A 22,168-nucleotide genomic window follows, 5' to 3' on the forward strand; every position below is an offset into this window, starting at 1 on the left:
GTGCTTTCAGCCAGCAAATTCTTCATTACATCGGCATTGGCAGTAGTAACGTCGCTGCTCGCACCATCAAATGCTGCAATGTAACGCATCAGGTTGGTCCTCGGAATTTTGTGTGCCGTCGCAGATTGTCGAACGCTTTTGTGATGTATTTTCACCGACTTGATCGCCTCCAAAATGTTGCCGAAATCAACAATTTTCTCTTGTTTGGGATAGCACCGCGGCATAATGTCTAAAAAAAATTTTTCGGAGCACGAAACTATCAGGAAATGTTGAAAAACTATTGTGTTGTKGMAATTCTGCACGAAAAATCACTTATACACGTCAAATATATGAAGTTAGCATGTCAAATTTAAAAAACTATGTGGCCCGACATTCCCCGTAATAAGTGCCCCGAGATTCCCCAAACGCTCATATTTGCAAAATGGCGGTGGATAATGAACACAATGTAAATTCGTGAAAAATTTCTTTTGTGTGTCGAAGTCTATAGGCTCAACTAATATTATAAACATTTTACCTCGATGAATTTATTGGAAAATGTGAAAAAAATCAACTGTACACAGAGTTGAAAAAAAACTTTCGGAGTGTCGAATTTCTTTTTGTTGTCGCAGAGAGGTTATAACACGTGTTCACAGCTCGAGTGCTATATAGAAAMTGAGCTTAGTATGAGACGAACCGATGACAGTTGGTTGTAGCTGTCAACCTATCGTGGGGAAAAAAATTTCGCGCTGGCCCGGGATTCCCCATGTGCCCAACATTCCCCACCTTCCCCTACTAAAATCATATTTAAGTTTCAAAAATTAAAAAACAAAAAACAAAAACGTAGAGACTACTAAAAGTGAACTACTTGTCCCATTTTATTACTTCACATGAATTTTGTTTGGTTAATGATGTATTTATGGTAATAGTTAGAAATGAATAAAACAGTCTTGTTTAGCGTGCATTCTGAAATATCCAATATATCTAGAAAACGGGTTGTATTACTTAAAGATAAAGCGAAAAACGGTTGTCCCATATAATTATCTCTCGCACTATACTTTAGAAGCAATGTGAATATTTGTATGATACGGTTATTATTCGACTAAGTATTAATTTAAAATTCAATCGGAAAACCATTTTAAAATTTATATAAATATGTATATGAAAGTATATTAATATATTAAAAATATTATAATATTAAAACCAGGTCAAAGAACAATCTTTATTTTGGTATTTTGATTAAGATAAATTTGTTATATGAAAAAGTATAATGTATAATATAATACGCAGTAGAACATGTACCTGTATCAGATATTGGGGAACTCGGATCTATTGAATTTGTACTACTTGAGTTTGTAGACACAGAGACTGTTCCATTGGAAAGATCCATTGAGGTCGTATAAGAATTATCTTTTGAAAATTGTAGATTGTTGTTAAATACAGAGAAACCGCCTGCCTGTGATACATTTGAAGAAAGCTGTAAGGCCTTTGAAATGTGATTGTGATGTAATCGCCGATTTGTTGGAAGATTCGATAAAGCTGAAATACCAGATTAAATTCAACATACTCTAAAGGGTTGTGCATAAAAAATATCAATTTACAAGGAGGTGGTAGTAGGCCAGGACCATAGCAAGAAGGAGATAATAGAACTGGTGGTCTGAAATATAATGTATAGCAAAAATGTAATTGAACGATGAAATTGCTTAAATTGAAAATATTGTATTGAATGTATGCTCATTTATATAGGTAAACATCTTACCCAAACACTCCAACGGCCACGGCAGCTTCCCGCAAAGCTCGCCCGTGTTCCATCTCCCGCAGCGTCTCAGGACGTATAGTGGCTGTGTTTCGCGGCTGGCGCTCATTTTGCACTGCTGTAATTGGAAAATAAATGAATTCAAAATGTGTTAACCACACACAGCACTTATAATGACGTGTCATCGCAGTTCCAAGTGAATACACCCTGTAATCTAAATGCACGGCATGATAGCAAATATTAAGCCTTAAAGGTGAGAAAATATACTCGTTACATACGCTATCTACTCTGTAATTTCAATATGCCCTGCTAGACATGCTGATTTTGAACGAGTTTGCATGAGGAGATGTGTAATTGTTTTAAGGTCACGTGCCACCGCCACTGGCCATTTAAATGTTTAAATAGGTTTAAGCATAGGAATGACATCTACTTTAGTTCTTTGTTATTTATATTATTTATGTACATATGTATATACATATATCCGCACATTCCTTGAGTTTTTAGACTAATGATAATTGACATTACAATGACATACTTATACTACATATGTTTAGCTTTGTAAAGCAGACTTCAGTAGTTTGAGAGGATTTAATGGGAAAATTTTTAAATTTTGTTTATATTTATGTATAAAATTAAAATGAAATTTTAGAGAAACGTATAGTATTTTTAACACCAAACGACATAACCAAAGTTAAGAATACATGTTTACTTCATGCTGACCGATATACTAGAGGGAATTTGGACGGGATGTATAGGTTTTATCCATTTTGGTCAATACCATATATTATTACTGTAGAAAGATGCTTTGAGGTGGTATATCTTAAAGGAATATTTTTTAAATTTGACAAAAAAATTATTAATTTAAAATTATATTTTCGGTAAACAGGCCTAGTTGTACTTGTAGTTAGATTTCGTCGTAGAATATTACGCACCTAATATGACGAATTTGGTCAGTGGTTACTGAATGAGGAATAGGAATTTCACCAAAGGTAGGCAGTAGCATTCATTTCCATTTTTTATACATGCTCCTATGACGGTTTTCTGTATCATATAAAATTTGATATTTAATGCTACTGACGTATTGATTTAGTGAGTGTGTATGGCATTTTATAGTTTTTCGGAGGCAAGGTGTACGTTCACCGGATTAATTCAAATTTTCATTTTTTAATTTGACTGATACTTTTTATTATTCGATGTTTAATCCATATTTACTGTAGTTACTGAACGAAATTTCTTTTCAAACTCGTTTAGGCGCTTGACCATGTGGAAATCCAATTCTTAACTTCTTCTTTTTGTCAGACAAGAGTTTTTCTTCCCATCTATGGACCTTATTCCATTCATTCTTTAACTCAAAAGCAAATATTTTTGTAGAGTATTTTTTTATACTCTCGCAACGAAGTTGCTAAAGAGATTATTATAGTTTTGTTCACATAACGGTTGTTTGTAAGTCCTAAAACTAAAAGAGTCAGATATAGGGTTATATATACCAAAGKGATCAGGGTGACGAGTAGAGTTGAAATCCGGATGTCCGTCTGTCCGTGCAAGCTGTAACTTGAGTAAAAATTGAGATATCATGATGAAACTTGGTACACGTATTTCTTGGCTCCATAAGAAGGTTAAGTTCGAAGATGGGCAAAATCGGCCCACTGACACGCCCACAAAATGGCGGAACCGAAAACCTATAAAGTGTCATAACTAAGCCATAAATAAAGATATTAAAATGAAATTTGGCACAAAGGATCGCATTAGGGAGGGCATATTTGGGAGTAATTTTTTGGAAAAGTGGGGCAGGGCGCCCCCTACTAACGTTTTTGTACATATCTCGAAAACTACTATAGCTATGTCAACCAAACTCTCAGGAAGTACTCAACCGATTTCAATGAAATTCGGTACATAATATTTTCTTAACACCCTGGTGACATGTACCAAATATGGGTGAAATCGGTTCACAACCACGCCTGAAATCTCGATTATCACTTTATCATGCGAGAGTATAAAATGTTCGGTGACACCCGAACTTAAACCTTCCTTACTTGTTTTATTTTAATTTGTCCTTAGAATAACCAGGACGTTTTAGCTCTTTTTTAAGTGAATGATTTTTTTCCTTCAACAGAAATTAATCGAAATATTGTACAAGCTGGGGTGAGTAAAAAAGATGACGTTTGAGCATGATCCTACAAAATTTAAACATATTATATTATTAAGAATATTAAAACAAAACAGGAAATATAAAATAGCAGCAACACAAACAAATTCAAAGAAACAATAGTAACAAAAATAATGAAGATAACAACAATGAAAAGAATAAAATATGATAAGCCGCACATGGCGCAGTCCTGAAGCATATTTGATGAATAAACTGCTTACGGAAGATTGTTGCAATTTTTCTAAAATAATTTTTCACGCTTATAAATGATGCCTTAAGGTTATCTTAACTAAATCCGACTACTAACCTTAGGTCCACTTAAACTAACAAAATCAATATCTTTTCGCCCTTCATATGCATACACAAAAAATACCTTCACAATTAATTTACAAATTTTATCAAAATACAATAAAATATCCACCTGAGCTTGATGGATTCATAGTTGACCCTCATGTACGAAAGGTTGATACAATTGTTGATGTAAATACCTTAAAAGAGATGATGGTGGCCGCCGGCGTAAGTCCATGCATCAGTGGAAAGAGAAATGCTTCGCAATTAGTTTCGATGGTTAGTTATAATCCTCAAGTAGCATCAACATTTAAAAAAAATATCGAATGTGATACTAAAGTACCTATTGCATAACCCCAGAAGCAACTGGCAGATGCGAAATTTTAGTTAAGTAACAAGGTTTACGATTGGAAATTGCTGGAATATTCGGTAGCACATATACATATGTACCTACATATGTACGTGGTTCGCACGCGAATAGCAGAAATTCGAAAAATACGACTTAGAATTTGTTTGATAAAATGTATTCAAATTGCCTCTAAATTGTCGAATCTTCTTATTTGTAAACCGGTTTCCGCTGAAAATCTAACGGTACTTTATAAAAATAGATTTAAAAGCATAAACACATGTAATTTTCAAAGCGCATCTGAGCTTTGGTCTGCTAATTGTTCTGGTTAAAAAATGAAAATCGTTTTTGATGAATTCTGAAGTTGAAGGTATTTATTTTCTCTTATGAAATTAATTAAGGTTAACCTGATTTATGTTTTTCTGTGAAACTGGTGTTTTATATTACATTTATTTGTACATTTTTTGTGCGTCTTCAATTTGTTTAAATAAAGATTTAAATGTGTTCCCGTTGATTCCTTCTAAGGTATGTTTGATCATCAGAGCCTTAAAGTAATGAAAATGTTCAAGTTAGGTGTGGTAATTTGCGGCTGTGTTTGTCATTGTAAAAATACTAATGGCTTCTTATTATACTTTCTCAACAAAGTTGCTAAAAAGAGTATTATAGTTTTGTTCACATAACGGTTGTTTGTAAGTCCTAAATCTAAAAGAGTCAGATATAGGGTTATATATACCAAAGTGATCAGGGTGACGAGTAGAGTTGAAATCCGGATGTCCGTCTGTCCGTGCAAGCTGTAACTTGAGTAAAAATTGAGATATCATGATGAAACTTGGTACACGTATTTCTTGGCTCCATAAGAAGGTTAAGTTCGAAGATGGGCAAAATCGGCCCACTGCCACGTCCACAAAATGGTGGAAACCGAAAACCTATAAAGTGTCATAACTAAGCCATAAAAAAGATATTAAAATGAAATTTGGCACAAAGGATCTCATTAGGGAGGGGCATATTTGGATGTAATTTTTTTGGAAAAGTGTCCGTGGCCCCGGCCCCTACTAACTTTTTTGTACATATCTCGAAACTACTATAGCTGTGTCAACCAAACTGTACAGAGTCGTTTCTTTTAGGCATTTCCATATACAGTTCAAAAATGGAAGAAATCGGATAATAACCTCGCCCACCTCCCATACAAAGGTTATGTTGAAAATCACTAAAAGTGCGTTAACCGACTAATATAAAACGTCAGAAACACTAAATTTTACGGAAGAAATGTCAGAAGGAAGCTGCATCCAGGTTTTTTTTTTCTTAATTGAAAATGGGCGTGGCGTCGTCCACTTATGGACCAAAAACCATATCTCAGGAAGTACTCAACCGATTTCAATGAAATTCGGTATATAACATTTTCTTAACACCCTGATTACATGTACCAAATATGGGTGAAATCGGTTCACAACGCCTAAATCTCGATTATCACATTATCCTGCGAGAGTATAAAATGTTCGGTGACACCCGAACTTAGCTCTTCCTTACTTGTTTGTTTTTGTAATTGTTTAAAATTTTCAATTTGTTTTTATTAATATTATTTATTACAATTCTCATTATGTTTTGGATTTGTTTATATTCATAATGGTTGTACGCATCACCTATAACTAAATAGATGTAGAGTTATATCAATATATACGTATGTATATACAGTTAGTTAAACACCCCTAAAACCCCTAAAAACAGCCCTTTTCTTTTTCCCATACAAACGAATGAATGCTTGTTGGTTAGTTGCGCTAAGAGAACGGCTGTACCAATCTTGATGAAATTTTCAGCAGTTGTTCTCTGTGGATCGGGACGGTTTGGAAATAAGAAAAAACCGTATGCTTTTCGTGAGGAAAAGTCGAAAAATTGGACAATTCCAAAAAGTAACTTTTTTCAGAAAAATTTTATTTTAAATTTTTGTTTGTTTTGTTTTTCAATATTTTGAATTGTAAATTATTTCAATCGTTCAATTTCGGTCGCTTGCTTTTCTATGCCGGCTATTCAAAAGAAAAATTTTTGAATATTATTCAGTGAAAACTTTATGTGTTTTGCAGATTAAAATTAGTTACAAAACCACGAAGAGGTCGCCGTAATATCGGTCGGCGCTCTTTTTGCCACTAACGTATGGCAGCCCAAGGCGAGGCAAGAAATACTCTCAGGATTCGATTACATACGTGCGGAACTATGGATCCCAGTCAATCAGCAAACGATCGTCACGATGCCACAGCACGACTTGTCAAACAACAGTTACGATGTTTGATGAACTTTATCTTGAAGCAACGGATATGTTGTGCTGTTAGATGCTAGATGTACTCTGTTGAGTGGCAAAAGAGAGGTTTGTCGCACGCACAAAATTTTTCTTTGGATGGTGGATGGTGGTTACACCAGATCAAATTGATGAAATCATTTCTGCGGAAATTCCTGATCCTGAGAAATATCCAGTATTATACGAAGTGGTGACAACCAATATTGTCCATGGACCTTGCGGACACCACAATCACACTACGATGCTTTTCGAGTGCCACTGAAGTTCGCACACTTCTCGATGATCAGCCTTCAAATCAGCGTCAATTATGGGATACGATCAAAAATTATATTAGAAATGGGTCAATACTGGTTGATACTTCCTGTAGTTTGATATCAATTCCATTCGCCATTTATCAATTCACGAAAGCTTATACAAACATTGGCCAAATTATGGTAAGTGCGATTCTTTGAGTGCATTCCAATCTTAGCTGCCACAAATACCGATGTTGTTGACTTAAACTGGAAGATTCAAAGTCGAATTCCGGGAGACTTGCGGTGATACAAATCGATCGATCGTCTTGATAATGAAGACGCAATCGTGAATTATCCAGTGGAATTTCTAAATTCTCGGTATGCCACCGCATCATTTGCGTCTCAAAGTTTGATCTGTCATTATGATGTTTCGCAATCTGATTGTGACGCACTTATTAAATATAAGGGGCAGAATGCTTTATTCTACGGATTTCTTTTGAGTTCTAACGATTTGCTATTTCAGTTCAAACGTATTTCGGTTCCAGTGAAAATTGAATGCTATGTTTTCCACACAGCCAGATATACGTGGCGTGCTCACGAGTTGGAAAACCATATTCTCTGTACATTTACGCACCGGAATAGAAACCAAAAAATGTTGTTTATCAAACTGCGTTACATTGAATAAAAGTAGAAAAATCGCAAATAAGTTTCAACACAATATAAATTCAACTTTCTTTTCATTTCAAAACACATAATTTCACGCAGGAAAACGACTGCAGGGTCAGCTAGTATGTATGTATATATAAATGACCAGGATGACGAGGAAAGTTGAAATCCGGTTGACTGTCAGTCTGTCCGTACGTGCAAGCTGTAACTTGAGTAAAAATCGAGATGTGTCGATGAAACCCGGTATGAGGGTTCCTTAGTATCACTGCCACGCCCAAATATCGCTATTAACCAAAAACATACATATAAGTGCCTTAACAAAACACTAAATTAAGATATAAAGCTGTAATTAGGTACAAAGGATCGCAGTAGCAGAAGGCATCTGTGAACACAAAGTGAGCGTGGCCCGCTGGTTTAATGTATATATCTCCTAAACTACTTAAGCTACAACAACTTAATTTGCTGGGCACAAATCTTAAAAGAACTTTTACCGACAGTGCAGAAATGGATAAAATTGGAGGATAAAGCCCCTCACTCCCAATATAACGGTACTGTTAAAATCTACTAGAAGCGCGATAAATCAATAATGGAGTCATGTGTAGAAGTTCAAGCAAGTGAGGAAAGTTCTCTGATCGCCATTCACTTGGGAGTGGCCAGAAACGATTCTTTTACATATGACTCTAGCAGCTCACGACTTCCAAGGGTAAAGGGTGACGGGTGTAATTGAAGATAAGCTCACAGAAGGGGGATAAGAGACCATCGTACAATGGTGATGTGGCTAGACTTTTTTTTCGAATCCTAAATTTGTTTCTGGAATTACTGAACTTAAAATCTGGTTCAATGTTGAGCTAATAGACTTTATTCTATTGTCTTGGGGTATACAATTAATTTGGAGAAATTTAATGAATATGTCTTCGATGCTGTTAGGGAGTTGATCCAAGAGTTGCAGAGACAAACTATAAGGAATTAAAATATTGTAAACTCAATCATAGCCGAAAAATTTCACGCATTACAACAAAGACCGACATATTCACTTTTATATAATAATTTATACTTTGTATTTTTCCTTCATAATTTTTTCCCATGATATTATTCCTATAGAATGAAGATTCGGGTTGGATCAAATTTAGTCGCTTTCCCTATTGCTTAAATACTTTTTCAAACTGTTTTTTTAAAGTTTGGGTGCTCTGATACCATGAGAAGTATTTTTATGTATCATCGTTATATAAGTTCAATTACTGTGCTATGTGAGCTATAGGATGTATTTGTCCGGTGTGGCAAGTTCTTTTTAATACATTTTTCAAATATTGTTTTTGGTAAAAATTAAAACTTTATAAAAAATTCTTCAAATATTAGAAAGATGATGAAATGGTTCCCTCAAAATTCTTGGCTTAATTAATGTTATCAAAATATTTATTAAATATTATAAAAAGTAGCAGATAAACTCCCCATCCAGAATATATCTGTAAAAGTTACATGACAAATGTCTAACCCATTTATTGTCACATGCTTCGCAAATCTTTAAATTTTTACATTAATCATATTTTTCCTCTCCCAAAAATATAACAAAACGAGTTAGCGTCACATCTAGAACTTCTCAGATACATTTTGTTGTTGCAAGCGACAATACATTACTTCAAAACCAACAAGTAAGGAAGGGCTAAGTTCGGGTGTCACCGAAAATTTTATACTCTCGCATGATAAAGTGATAATCGAGATTTCAGGCGTTGTGAACCGATTTCACCCATATTTGGTACATGTCATCAGGGTGTTAAGAAAATATTATGTAGATATGGTTTTGGTCCATAAGTGGGCGATGCCACGCCCATTTTAAATTTTTGAAAAGAGCCTGGGGCTTCCTTCTGACATTTCTTCCGTAAAATTTAGTGTTTCTGACGTTTTTTGTTAGTCTGTTAACGCACTTTTAGTGATTTCCAACATAACCTTTGTATGGGAGGTGGGCGTGGTTATCATCCGATTTCTTCCATTTTTGAACTGTATATGGAAATGCCTAGAGGCAACGACTCTACACAGTTTGGTTGACATAGCTATAGTAGTTTTCGAGATATGTACAAAGAAGTTAGTAGGGGGCGGGGCCACGCCCATTTTTCCAAAAAAATTACGTACAAATATGCTCCTCCCTAATGCGATCCTTTGTGCCAAATTTCACTTTAATATCTTTATTTATGACTTAATTATGACACTTTATAAGTTTTCGGTTTCCGCCATTTTGTGGGCGTGGCAGTGGGCATTTTGCCCATCTTCGAACTTAACCTTCTTATGGAGCCAAGAAATACGTGTACCAAGTTTCATCATGATATCTCAATTTTTACTCAAGTTACAGCTTGCACGGACGGACGGACAGACAGACATCCGGATTTCAACTCTACTCGTCACCCTGATCACTTTGGTATATATAACCCTATATCTGACTCTTTTAGTTTTAGGACTTACAAACAACCGTTATGTGAACAAAACTATAATACTCTCTTAGCAACTTTGTTGCGAGAGTATAAAAATGCTCAAATCGGTGTTAATGTTTAAAAACAAATACAAGTATATACATAATCAGATAGCACTGCTTGAAACAAATTAAATAAGGAAATAAAAAAAGGAAAAGTAAAAGTAATATATAGTAGCAAAAGTAAATAAGGGAAAATGGCAGAAAATGTCATAAAAGAAACTGAATAGATTACATAAATTTAATCACATAAAATTTTTGGTGGGAACTGGAATATCTTCGTTTGCAGTAACTGTGAAAGCTTAACATATCTTCGATGTTGTCTCTTTTCTTTATACAAAGCTCTTATAAATCAATTTACTTTCGTTACTAAATTTTACAATCATTAACTTACTATTTATTTGCCAAATATATCTATATAGTAAATGAGTTTATCTACTAAATGTATCTAATATAATATATTATTAAGCGAATATTTCATACTGACCATCTTTATTCATCCCCATTTGAAGGCACTTCTTAAGGCGGCAAGCTTGACACTGATTTCTATGTGCTTTGTCCACAATACATCGACCCGTTCCGGCTTGACACCTGAAATATTAATTAATGAATTAAAAATTGAAGAAGTCATTAAAATAAACATTTTACAGATAACTATATACATCTTCTGACTAATTGTAAAAATTAAGCGGATAGGCTAATTTTAAAGTGAAGCTTTTGATGAAACATAACTTCACCTGTGATCCTAAAGGTGAGATTTATTGAATTACGGTCTCAGTAATAATCATATTTGGTATTAACCATGAACTAGAAAAACAAAACAAAATATATATATATTTTTTCTCAGCATGTCGTTATATACATACTATCTACTATGAGCAAAAAATGGCTTCAATTGATTCAATACGGTTTCTCCAAAGCAGTCGTTTGAGTTTGGTGAATAGCCAGAACTCAGACGTTATGTAGTTGCGGCATGGTTGAAAATTTGACGAAAAAAAAATCAAGGCAAAACGCGACGATGCATTATCGTATTCGGCTCACCTTCGCCACGATAGTGGATAGATTGATCATCTGTTTCCAGGCGGTAAATCATCGCCAGTAATAAAACGTTTCATGACATCTTGGCAAAGCATTGTTTCAAAGACGTAAACGCAACGAAGTTTTTGGAAAAAATTTAGTGATGTTGATCCTGATCCTGCTCCTGCTCCTAATCCACGCGTTCTCCACCCTCTTTGAATAATTTGTACTAATCAACAAGTAAGGAAGAGCTAAGTTCGGGTGTATACTCTCGCATCAAATACCGTATTTGTGTAAAGTTTTATTCCGCTATCATCATTGATTCCTAATGTATATATTATACAGAGAAGGCATTAGATGGAATTCAAAATAGCATTATATTAGAAGAAGGCGTGGTTGTGAACCGATTTCAACCATATTTCGTATATGTCATCAGGGTGTTAAGAAAATATTATATACCGAATTTCATTGAAATCGGTCGAGTACTTCCTGAGATATGGTTTTTGGTCCATAAGTGGGCGACGCCACGCCCATTTTMMATTTTTAAARAAAGCCTGGRTGCAGCTTCTTTCTGAYATTTCTTCCGTAAAATTTAGTGTTTCTGACGTTTTTTGTTAGTCGGTTAACGCACTTTTAGTGATTTTCAACATAACCTTTGTATGGGAGGTGGGCGTGGTTATCATCCGATTTCTTCCATTTTTGAACTGTATGTGGACTGTCTCTTATACACATCTAGATGTGTATAAGAGACAGGCGTAGCAGTGGGCATTTTGCCCATCTTCGAACTTAACCTTCTTATGGAGCCAAGAAATACGTGTACCAAGTTTCATCACTATATCTCAATTTTTACTCAAGTTACAGCTTGCACAGACGGACGGACAGACAGACATCCGGATTTCAACTCTACTCGTCACCCTGATCACTTTGGTATATATAACCCTATATCTGACTCTTTTAGTTTTAGGACTTACAAACAACCGTTATGTGAACAAAACTATAATACTCTCTTTAGCAACTTTGTTGCGAGAGTATAAAAATACTTTCTTGCGACAAACAATTATCATCGAAAGCCTTTTACAATGTTTTGAACATTTCGGCACCAGAAAAGTGATTCCGTACACAAAATCTAATGGAACTTCTTTGTTGAATAATTTCACTCAATTTAAAAATCGCCGAATGATCTTTATGTACTTCAGAAAGACAACGTATGCTAAACAACAATAACTATTTTGATGTAACAGTTTTCACAGATGCCTTAGACAGTCATACCAACCAAGAAAAGATATTTCGACGAATGGGATTTCGCACGAAATTTAAATTAAAAATTCTTAGTATGTTTTGCTCACAGTAGTATGTAAGTAAGAATACTTTGATATGTACGTATGTATTCATAAACACATTTATGTATATTTATATCAAAAATATCTTCATGTGTATAATATAAGTTACATATGTATGTGTTATGAAATTAGAGCAAGTTTCCTCGAATTCAGAGATTTCTATTGCCGATTAATTAAGAGCTCAATCGGGAATGCGATTTACATAAATATTAACACTGTTAGTCAAGTAACTGCTTCGAAATTCGCTGTGAGAAATTTTTATGCGGCTACCATATTTATTAATTTGATGATAGCAGAAAATTTATATTAAGAAAAATCAAATAATAAATGCTAATGGATTTTGTAGGTTTTCCTCTAGTTCCATTTGCTACGTTTTCCGCAAAAATTTTGCATTTTCGACCAATATATTCGCAAAGGTTTTTATTTTGTCTGGCGATTTTAATATAGATTTCATCTGCTCCACTTTAGAAAAGTATATTAAATATCGAAATGACAAATCACTAAAATATACTAACCACAATATATGATATTACGATCGATGTAGTCAGCACAACATCAAAAATTTTAATGTAAGCCAACGTTTACTTATTATTGTTACCATTTATTAACTGTGGAACTCAAGGGGAAAATGAAGTCAGACAAACAAGTAAAGGAAGCGTCAAGTTCGGGTAAAACCAAACATTTCATACTCTTACAACGTGCAACCCAGGAAAACAGTTTAAGAAGCAAAACGTTACGGGGAATCGGATTCCAATCATTTTACATATACATACATACACATCTCATAACTCATTCACTGGCCGACACATTCGACTTAAAGGTTGTTCGAATTGTGAAAATTATTATATGTAGGTATATAGTATAATATGGTAGTTAATATATCTAAAAAAAGATACTATTTGACTATCATTAATGTAACACGATAGATAAATGTAAAATCCTGATAAATGTAAATCCTGATATTACTTGTATCCACGTCAAAAGATAAAGAGTTCGCAATATAATATTCCACATATCGGCTTGAATTTTTGTAGTACGGCCTTAAGAATTTTTGTTATCAAGCGGCACATCTTAAAGGCAAAAATTGTACAAAATTTAATTCCGGTACATTCATTGGTGCTTGATTTATTTGTATATTAAAAAAAATCCATCCGAATTCACTAAAACTAGTTTTATATGTTGAATGACTTAGGAGAAGTGGCTTACCCAAAAACAAATTTGAGGGTGGATTTTCTATCCAAATTTTGCATAATGTTGAAAAAGGGTGAGACAGATTACTATAGTGCTGTCAATGCATATTTTTTTTATTGTTTAATATAGTTATTCATTAAATTATATAATATTTACTTTCCAGGTGAAAAAAATGTTTCGCAAATACAAAAAGTGCTTATAAATCGGTAGCTTATTTTCTGGGCTGCGAAGCCATGATATTTAAAATTTCCTAGCCGAAACATCAATATCTCCATAACTATGTTGAAAAGAGTAAGGCCGTTTAATCTGTATTGATTTCTCACTGGGAGCAGCTTATTCCGTTAGAGTTGTAGCGATCTGCAGATATCGATGCATAGTTGAGTACAACTTTTGTACCAAATATTTAGGATTAGAATGAATGGTTTTAGCTCCTTCCCATCTAGTATCCTTAAGCTTAATTTTAAATTCAGGAGGTTAGCAATAACATTAATTTAATTTTTAATTAATTTAAGAATGCTTTATAAGGAACTTAATTACTTTCCTCAAATCAAGAATATTGCAAAACAAACACTGCTAAACAAAAATCCACTGGATTTTTTGTGACATGAACAAAACAAAGTAATTATTATGTAAAAATTGCCACAAATGCCTTGGTGGAACCGGATCCTTTGTTCGTCACTTACGGCCCTTAAATTTTCGGAGAAAAAATCTAGATGGGAGTCCAGAAAGTGAATTTTAAGGGACAACCCATTTTTTTATAGGCAGTAAGTAGTTCAGTCACGAGATCTTTGTAATTGTTAGCTTTCACACTTAAAACAAAATTTTTAACAACGCTTTTAAAGGCACTCCAGGATCGTATTTAAGTTTCATTGAGGATTTCCTCAGATGTTCTCTTATTTGCGGACCCACAAATATGCCCTCCTTAATTTTTGTAATACCTTTTTGGGGTCAACTAGAGGTTTACTGGTAACGTTTATTTTCCTTGCAGAGAGTGCCTGACGTACTGGCTACTGCTTCTGTACATAATGACAGTCTCTCGCACAGTTGTCCCATTCGCAAAGGAAGCAACAATATTTCGTATATCCTAGTTGCGTTCCAGAAAGAAGGGCTATTTCTTTACTTAAAATTAAATCGCAGTACTTGACGGTATGTTTAGATTTCGGTCCAATTCCTATAATATTCGGGAATCAAAAATAGCAGTATCTAACATGGTCTTTAAGTTCTCTACAAACCATTGGCACTGCAAAGGGTATTTTACGTTTCGAACTTTTTAACAAAGCTGTTAACACTGTTACACAAGTTTTACAACAGATACGAGGGACCCATGCTTTGCCTTGGTCCCCAACATTAACACCAAAATACAGTTCGCAAGCCTTAGCACAAGCGGAGTAAAATTACGTTTTTGCGATTTAAAAGTTAGTTATTCGCACACTTAACAAAAGCTTTTGGCACTATTTACGCACTGCCCACGCATTGGATCTAAAAATCTTAAACACAGTAATTTCAAAAACGTAAAAGAATGTGAACTCAAAAACATTTTGCTATCCAAACATTGACCACGTAAGCAATTCGGACACCGTAAGTCTACTTACAAATTTTGTAAAATAAAATGATCGTAAAATACGCTGTTTACTTCAAGCAAGCAGGCAGAACCGGTCTTAACCGGATAAATGCCTGGTCGTATGAAAATATGAAATGCTGCAATATATATAATGCAATTTTATGTATTGTAAAATCTAAAGCGCAGGTTACAGAATATCTGTGGGTGATAGAAAAATTTTGTTTTCAGATTTGACTTCAGGGTATCAAACTGCATTAGAAACAGCTAAGAATTTTCATGTCACAAATTATGTGTCTACCAGTGTAATCAATACGCACTTTTTTCCTCCAGAACAAATTCTTTCATAAGTTATGTTAATCTTAAATTTTGCATTTGTACCTTCTGTTCAAAACTCTCTGTTGACTTCGAAAAGGTCAAATGCAATGCATACAAGCAAAGTATAATGTTTTGTAATACATCTGGAATATTTGTTTACATTTCATCATAGTTGATGCAAGAATTTAATATATTTTCATGAAATTTGAGTCTGCTTTCATTTTCAACCATATTAATTTAATAATTTTATATACTCGCAAAAACAAAACAGCTTGCTGCTAAAGTAAACTTTGCAGTGAGAGTTTTCTATAGAGTGATCCATTTCGAATATCCCTACTTTTCTAAATAAAAACGCAGAAATTTTAGAAATTTAACTGGGAATGTTTATTGTCATTCGAAAGAACATTCTGTGGCATTTATTCTTTGAATATTATCTTTTTAAAATGTTGGCCACGTCCCAAATGCTCCATCCGTTGAGTTTAATTTTTTTGTTCTTGTTCGATAATTTCGATTTGTAATTGACTAATGAGATGTGTGCTGCTTTGCTCTAAAGTCTGAATCGAAGCGGGATTGTTCACATCGATTTTAGACTTCACATATCCCACAGGAAAAAGTCTAACGGTGTGATATCGCTCGATCTTGATGACCATTCGACCCCAAACCTGAAATTATCTGCTCACCGAAGTTTTCTATCAGTAAATACACTTATTGATGCATTGTGTGAGAAGTGGCGCCGTCTTGTTGATACTAAATCTCGACGAGATCACGAGCTTCAATTTCAAGCATCAAATAGTCGGTTATCATGACGCGATAACGGTCGCATTGATGGTTACATTCTCACCTTTATAATTTTTGATGAAATATGGACGGATCACTCCAATAGCCTACAAACCATACCAAACCGTTTTTTTTCTAGATGAAATGGTAGGTCTTTAATGCAAGCCGCTCTTTGTCCCAAATGAGGCATTTTTGCTTGTTTACATACCCAATGAACCAGAAATGGGCTTCATCGCTGAACAAAATGTGGTTCTAAACCTTCGGATCTCCTTGGAACTTTTTAATAACCCATAGAAAGAAGCGATGTCATTTGGGAAGGTGAACGGCTTTAGTTCTGGCACAAACTATTTTGTACGCTTTCAATTTAAGATTCCATACGGCAGTCCTAGATGCTGCGAACGGTCTTCGTGTACACTTTTAGCAACGGCTGATATATGTATATTCATCAATGCGTACTGGACATGGTCTATGTGGTTCAATATTATCCAATAATGAATATTACGATCAGTAGGACGATTATTTTGACCATAAATTGAGCGAAGCTGTTGTTTCGGAAACTATTGATGCTGTGCACAAACTAATATTTCCAGATCGTCATGTGACCTATCGAGAGATAGAGATAACTGTAAACATTAATGGCACCAAAATACATTCAATATTGGACTCTACACAATTCGTCAATCGCTCTAAACAGAGGCGTGTCGATTAGTCAAGTGAAATGTACAAAAAAATACGACAGCGGTGTTTTGAAACACGACAATCGTGATTATCGTGGAGAAATCGTAAAACGCGACCGATTGTTTGGGTGTTTCAAAAGGAGCCGAATCCAACAACACCTGTTCGCGTACGAAGCACTTCCAAGCAAACGGTTAACTATTATTTTTGGAAAAACTGCACATATCGCAACCATACCAATAGAACAACGCATAACAGTAAATTCTGAGTGGCATTGAATCCATTGATTCTCAGTTGTCTTTCAAGAAGTCATGAATACCAACCACCGAAGTTGGATCATTCGTCACCAAGAAAATGCGAGTTCGATCGATATGTTGCAGGAGTACGTTTTCGAAGTCAGTCGTACTGAGAAATAGTATAAAAATTTTTTATTTCATTCACTATCAAAATAAAAATAAAATTTTTTTAAATTTAATTTCTGATTTTATCTTAAATAATTAAAGAGTAGAAAAATTTTTTTTCCAAGCCCTAAAATTTTTGCTAGAAAAGTAAATATAGTTAATGAACTGTTGAAGAACTTTGTCTACATTGTAACTCTACCTTCAAAATCTTCAATAACTGTGACGGCAATTGTGCACTGCTTTTCAGAGCTTCGCACAGTATATTTCAATTGCTTTGAATCCAGGTTTTTGTTGAAAGAAAATTTTGAATATTTATAAGATATTACTATGTTGAAGGAATCTATCATCTCATTCTTATAAATAATGATCTAAGAATGCTTTCAAATGACACATCTGAAATCCTATGCATTTCTGGAATATCATCATGCAAAAAATTGCTTATTGAACTCATAGACTTAAGTTGCAGTCGTTTTCACCAAGCTACGGATAAAAATAAGAATTAAAACTGCCAAAGCGGTTGCGAACTCAGAAGTTATGATTGAAACGAGCAATGCGTATGGACGAACTCCTTCGTCTATAGACGTAATTTGATCGCTCTCTTCTAAGGTCAAACAAATACCTTCATTAAATGAAAAGATTATTATACAAGTATAATCTATTTGTAAATCATGCGATTCCCGCACCTGCAATACCAACACTCTTTGAATGTCAAGAAGCACGTGTACGAAGTTTAATCAAGATATCAATATTTTTACTTACGTTATCGCTTGCACGGACACCATGATTATACTGCATATTATACTCTGTAGCAACATGTTGCAAGATTATTTCCGTATTCAGTACTTCGATACGCAAACTGAAAAAACGGCTATAATTGAATATAGACTATAATTTCTCTTACTACAGACGATTTACTTGAAATATGGCATAAATATTTCTTAAATATCTCTCTATTACAGGAAGAAAGAAAACTGAAAAATTTTAATTTATATTATTAAAAAAAAAAAGTAGACAAAGTCAAAAATTTATGAAAAAATTTAACTATACAGGTATCTTTGAGTAGCCGCTATTTATAGAAAATAATTCAGCTTTTCAGTTTCTTGAGAGAGCGATATTCAGAGTAGTCAGGAATAGATCATTATTTTATTTTTCAGTTGCTACAGTTATAGTTTTGTTTACCTAAACTAAACGAGATAGTTATAGGGTTATATACATACGTATGTATATATAAATTATCAAGATGATGATAAAACTTGGTATGTGAGTTGTGTGTTAGTAAAAAAAATTATGAATTCGGAGATGGGCGTAATCGAACCACTGCCACTCCCACAAATCGCCAWTAAAAGACAACATACATATGAAGTGCCATAACTAATAAAATGGACGAAGTCGGACAACAACCACGCCTACTTTCAATATAGCACAATTTTAAATTCCACTTGATTCGGTCAGTTTCCAGTACACAAATCAAGGAGCAATTAATATAACGGGATAAAACGTTTTACGAATAATGTCTTTAGTGTGTACCATCTTATGACCAAAAATTGTCTAAATCCAATAAAAGCTGCTCAAGCCCCTAGGTAACAAATATTTAAACCACGTTACCTATAGCTGACTTTTGATCGAAAATGTGGGTTAATATTTGATATACATATCAATCAAACCAATACTTCCCTTAGCCCCCATATACCTAATAAAAAGAATTTCGAGCTTCCATACATGACGATCAACATGCGAGCCAATCAAAATCCGTGATCACCGAAAATTTCATCGAAACTGTGCATGAATTCATTAAAAATTAGTCGAAATCATCATTGAAATTCATGGAAATGGAATTGAACATCTCCAAAACATCGATTTATCGCATTTTGACTGAACATTTGACTGACGACTCAACTTTGCTGCTCAGAATCCAACATTCGAAGGACATTACTGTGACCGACAAAAATCACATTTTAACCATTAACCACACCCCTCATTCAACTGATATGGCACCGTGCGACATCTTCCTTTTCGGAAAAATGGATTTTTCCATGAAAGGAAAGCGTTATGCAGACGTAGACACCATTCAAAAGGCTTAACTGGTGGACATACCGGCCAACCAGCTAGAACACTCTAGTTTTTTGTTTTTGTAAGTTCTGTTTACTTTGGAGCATACCTTGTATAACTAATTGCACGATTTACGAACATCCGGCTGACTTTACTCTCTCTATCTGATTGGTTTTGCACCTTAAAGTATTTCTCTGCCTTTGATTCTTGGAAGTTGAAAGAGTGTAAAATGTTCGGTTGCACCCGAACTTAGCTCTTCCTTACTTGTTTTAAATTAATTTTGTGTACTCTTCAAATATAAATAAACAAATAATAAAAATTGGATAGTAAAAATATCAAATGCTTTTTTAATAGTAGCCAAAAAAACTGGTTTCTCCGGATATTTGATTAAAAATATGTACATATATGTTATTGAAAAAACTATACCTTTAATTTTTCCCGATTAACTGCACAAACAACTTTTGTTGAAAAAATAATTCATGCATCAGCATTTGAAAAAAYTTCTATATTAGTGAAGATATATACGATGGTGCTGGTGTTGAGGAGTAAGAGAAATAAGGTAATGCTTCAAAAGTTTGGTAAATTCCCAAAGTATTAATTACATAACTAAAATCCAACAAAAAATTATGCAAATTTGAAGTGCAATTATTCGTAAGCAGAAAGAAGAGTTCGAATGATTTGTCGGTAGTTATCAGCTTTTATGTTACCCCGAAAATTATGACATACGTTTTCAAAAACTTCAAAATTTCTTTTTTCTGCTATGTTCAACTTGAATTAAGAGCTTCACACATCATAAGATCGCATATCTTCGGTGTCAAACCTTTTCTTAGTGACAAAATTTCACTTTACAATGTTTTTTTCTTGCGTTACTGTTTCACTAGCATATAAAACACCAAAGGTGAATCAGCCACGCAATCCAACAAGTATAGCAAACGCTTTTAAATCAGCACAAATATTCCATTGGCAATAAGACATTTTTCAAGAAATATTTGTATTTTGCATAGGCAAAGGAAACAACTATGTATTTACTGCCATTATGCACTGAAAAGATTTTTAAACTTATCTTTGAGGTATCAATGAAAAGTTTCTTTTCATCAGAATATGAATTGAAAAACTCAACTTTTTAAGAAGCCCTGTTAAGTGATCCGAGGAACTGTGCACTAGATTTTGAAAGCATAAAACTAGACCAGACGAATTTTTATTTTTCAGATATATAATTTTATGTTTATTTTTTCTAGAATTCACATGTTGATGTCATGGGGAAATAATAATATTATTCATAAACCTGAGGTTCACTCCAAAACATTGCCATTAAAAAGGCATAGACTTGTGACTTCCTTCAAGCCCAATTCTTAATGTTTCGATCAACTATTACAGCACATTTTTGGCAGCAAACTTTTATAACTCTCATCGCTAGAAAATACAAAATATTGCTGAAAAGCTTTTTTATTAAGATCTGTTTTGGCATTACACAGAGTTTTCAGAGTAAACTCACTTGAAGCTAAATAAAATGTCTACTGAATTCTTACTGGATGAAGACATTGTATAACCTTGAATTACATAATAATATTACTAAGTAAAAATCTTATTTACCATGTATCTCTTAAAACTGTCCCAAATTTATTTGTATGAGGTTTTGTCAAGCTTGTAATAAGGCGCATTCCAAGATTTTTAGTAATTTCCTTGCGCCTTGATCTCTTGGTGCAATGGGTCCCAGGACATAGTGATATTCCTGGGGACTGTGAAGCACATAAACCAACCAGAACAGGCACCATTCTACAAATTAAGAGAGAATTTATATGCCTCTGGCTCCTTGTAGATACAGGTATTTAATCGACAAACATGTTATAGAATAATTTACGATGTCTCTGCCGTTGCACAAACAAAACTTTTTGTGTTGATGAATGTTATTAAGAACACAGAGAAGTTAGTCCGGGTTGTTTCATAATAGCCTATACGGCCTAGGTACCAACTGCTTTTTCCTTATTTCTTTTTCAAATATCTATGCTTGTTATTTTCATTATAATTGTCAATCTAATTCAATTAGAATCCGAAAACGATATCACCCTGACTTCGGAGGCTTTTCTAAATGCATGTATCAGCAGTCCTAATTATACCTGCATTTCTTAATTATACATACATACATWCATCGGTGCAGCACCAATAGGTACATATCTTTTTCATCGTACATATTTAGTAAATATTTTCAAAAACAAAGTTAAACCATAATTCTGTAATACTAGAATTGATTTTTTTATTCAATAATATCTTTGTAGTCATCGCAAATGTCAGCTTACTTTATCCCATCCCCAGGGATTGATATGGAGCTTAAGATGTATACACTAAACCAAATGTGACCGCATAACATTGAGTGTGTGAATACAGTATTCGAGCCATTTAAAAGGGATGAAGGGAAGTGCAATGTATATAAGTCATGGATTATCGGAATTTGTAGAGTAAATATACATATATAAGTATCTTATACATATATATATACATCTATAATGTGCACATGGGGCATAGTGAATACGTGAAGCCAGTTTTTCATCCCTTTTTATTAAGATTGGTTTATCAATCATTTGAGAGTATATGCAGAATAACCAAGTACCTAATGCGGATATTATTAAAAAAAGGAAGTTTTTCTTATAATCTTGCAATATTCTGATACAGAGTATAGTTG

The 22,168-nt window shown here is 34.0% G+C and overlaps 1 protein-coding gene across 1 annotated transcript in view; it reads right to left on the minus strand.

Annotated features, from left to right (window-relative positions):
* The window catches only part of LOC108968910 (photoreceptor-specific nuclear receptor), a 100,424-nt gene that overhangs the window by 30,744 nt on the left and 47,512 nt on the right, over positions 1-22,168 (minus strand). The window contains exons 5-8 of the mRNA XM_018933254.1: positions 10,650-10,753; positions 1,736-1,850; positions 1,578-1,633; positions 1,279-1,515 (exon numbers count right to left, since the gene is read on the minus strand). Of these exons, the coding sequence (XP_018788799.1) occupies positions 1,279-1,515; positions 1,578-1,633; positions 1,736-1,850; positions 10,650-10,753 (512 nt within the window). The remainder of the gene's footprint in view (positions 1-1,278; positions 1,516-1,577; positions 1,634-1,735; positions 1,851-10,649; positions 10,754-22,168) is intronic.

This window comes from Bactrocera latifrons, unplaced genomic scaffold (genome assembly GCF_001853355.1).
Source record: "Bactrocera latifrons isolate USDA-ARS-PBARC rearing strain unplaced genomic scaffold, ASM185335v1 scaffold_232, whole genome shotgun sequence".
NCBI lineage: Eukaryota > Metazoa > Arthropoda > Insecta > Diptera > Tephritidae > Bactrocera > Bactrocera latifrons.